General features: G+C 54.3%; 1 protein-coding gene across 1 annotated transcript in view; it reads left to right on the top strand.

Moving 5' to 3' along the window:
• The window catches only part of LOC103779446 (stAR-related lipid transfer protein 3-like), a gene marked incomplete at both ends in the record, with an annotated part of 684 nt that extends 132 nt beyond the window's left edge, over positions 1-552 (top strand). Inside the window, 3 exons of the mRNA XM_008947075.1 lie at positions 109-186; positions 279-332; positions 435-552. Of these exons, the coding sequence (XP_008945323.1) occupies positions 109-186; positions 279-332; positions 435-552 (250 nt within the window). The remainder of the gene's footprint in view (positions 1-108; positions 187-278; positions 333-434) is intronic.
• Positions 553-917: the final 365 nt, after the last annotated feature.

Consider the following 917-nt stretch of genomic DNA (forward strand, 5'->3'; position numbering starts at 1 on the left):
GGGGCTGCCTGCTGGGGGGGCTGGGCTCTCCCTGCAGCCTCACCCCTCTCCTGGCTCTGTGAAATGAGGCAGGTCACAGCCTGGTTTTGGGGGTTTTTGTGTTTAAAGGTCTTGGCTTTCTTCCGGTTCCTGGTGCTGCTGCTGGCCTACGCCGTGGTGAGGCTGCGCCACTGGTGGGTCATAGCGGTAAGGAGGCCACTCCTGCTTCCCTCTTTCCAGCTTTTCCTCTCTCTGCCTGGAGCTGGCAGGGTTCTGAGACCTGGATGTTTGTGTTTCAGGTCACTACCTTGGTGTCCAGTGCCTTCCTGATTGTGAAGGTCATCCTCTCCGAGGTGGGTGTCCCTGGGCTCGCGGGGGATTGCTCCGGGATGGCTCGTCGCTGCTCTGTTCCCCTTTGTGTGAACTCCCTGTGGCTTCTGCTTTCTTCCACGCAGCTTCTGACCAAAGGAGCTTTTGGCTATTTACTTCCCATCGTCTCGTTTGTCATTGCTTGGCTAGAGACTTGGTTCCTGGATTTTAAAGTCCTAACTCAGGAAGCAGAAGAAGAGAGATGTGAGTATTTTGCTCCCCTCTGGTAGCAGTTGGCAGAAGGAGTGCCCAGGCTGGGGGTTTGTGCTGCTTTGGCAGCACCTTGGCAGATATGACATTTGTGGAGGAGCCATCTCCAGGCTGGCTGTGAGGGTGAGTGCCTGACTCAGTTCTGTTATGGTATACGAGTCCCTTCAGGGGAAGAAAATACCACATTACAAAAAGCATCTTTTAATTGAGTGGAGAGAAAAAACCCAAACCATGTGCCAAATTCTCCCATGTCTGGATCCTGAAGCCAGACGTGTTGGAAACAGAGCTCACCTCCTGGTTGGAGATGTTTGGAAGCAGTGGGCCCAGTGCCAGGTGGCCTGTTGGACTCTCTGCCTCTC

This window comes from Merops nubicus, unplaced genomic scaffold (assembly GCF_000691845.1).
Source record: "Merops nubicus isolate BGI_N331 unplaced genomic scaffold, ASM69184v1 scaffold26810, whole genome shotgun sequence".
In the NCBI taxonomy this organism is placed as follows: Eukaryota; Metazoa; Chordata; class Aves; order Coraciiformes; family Meropidae; genus Merops; species Merops nubicus.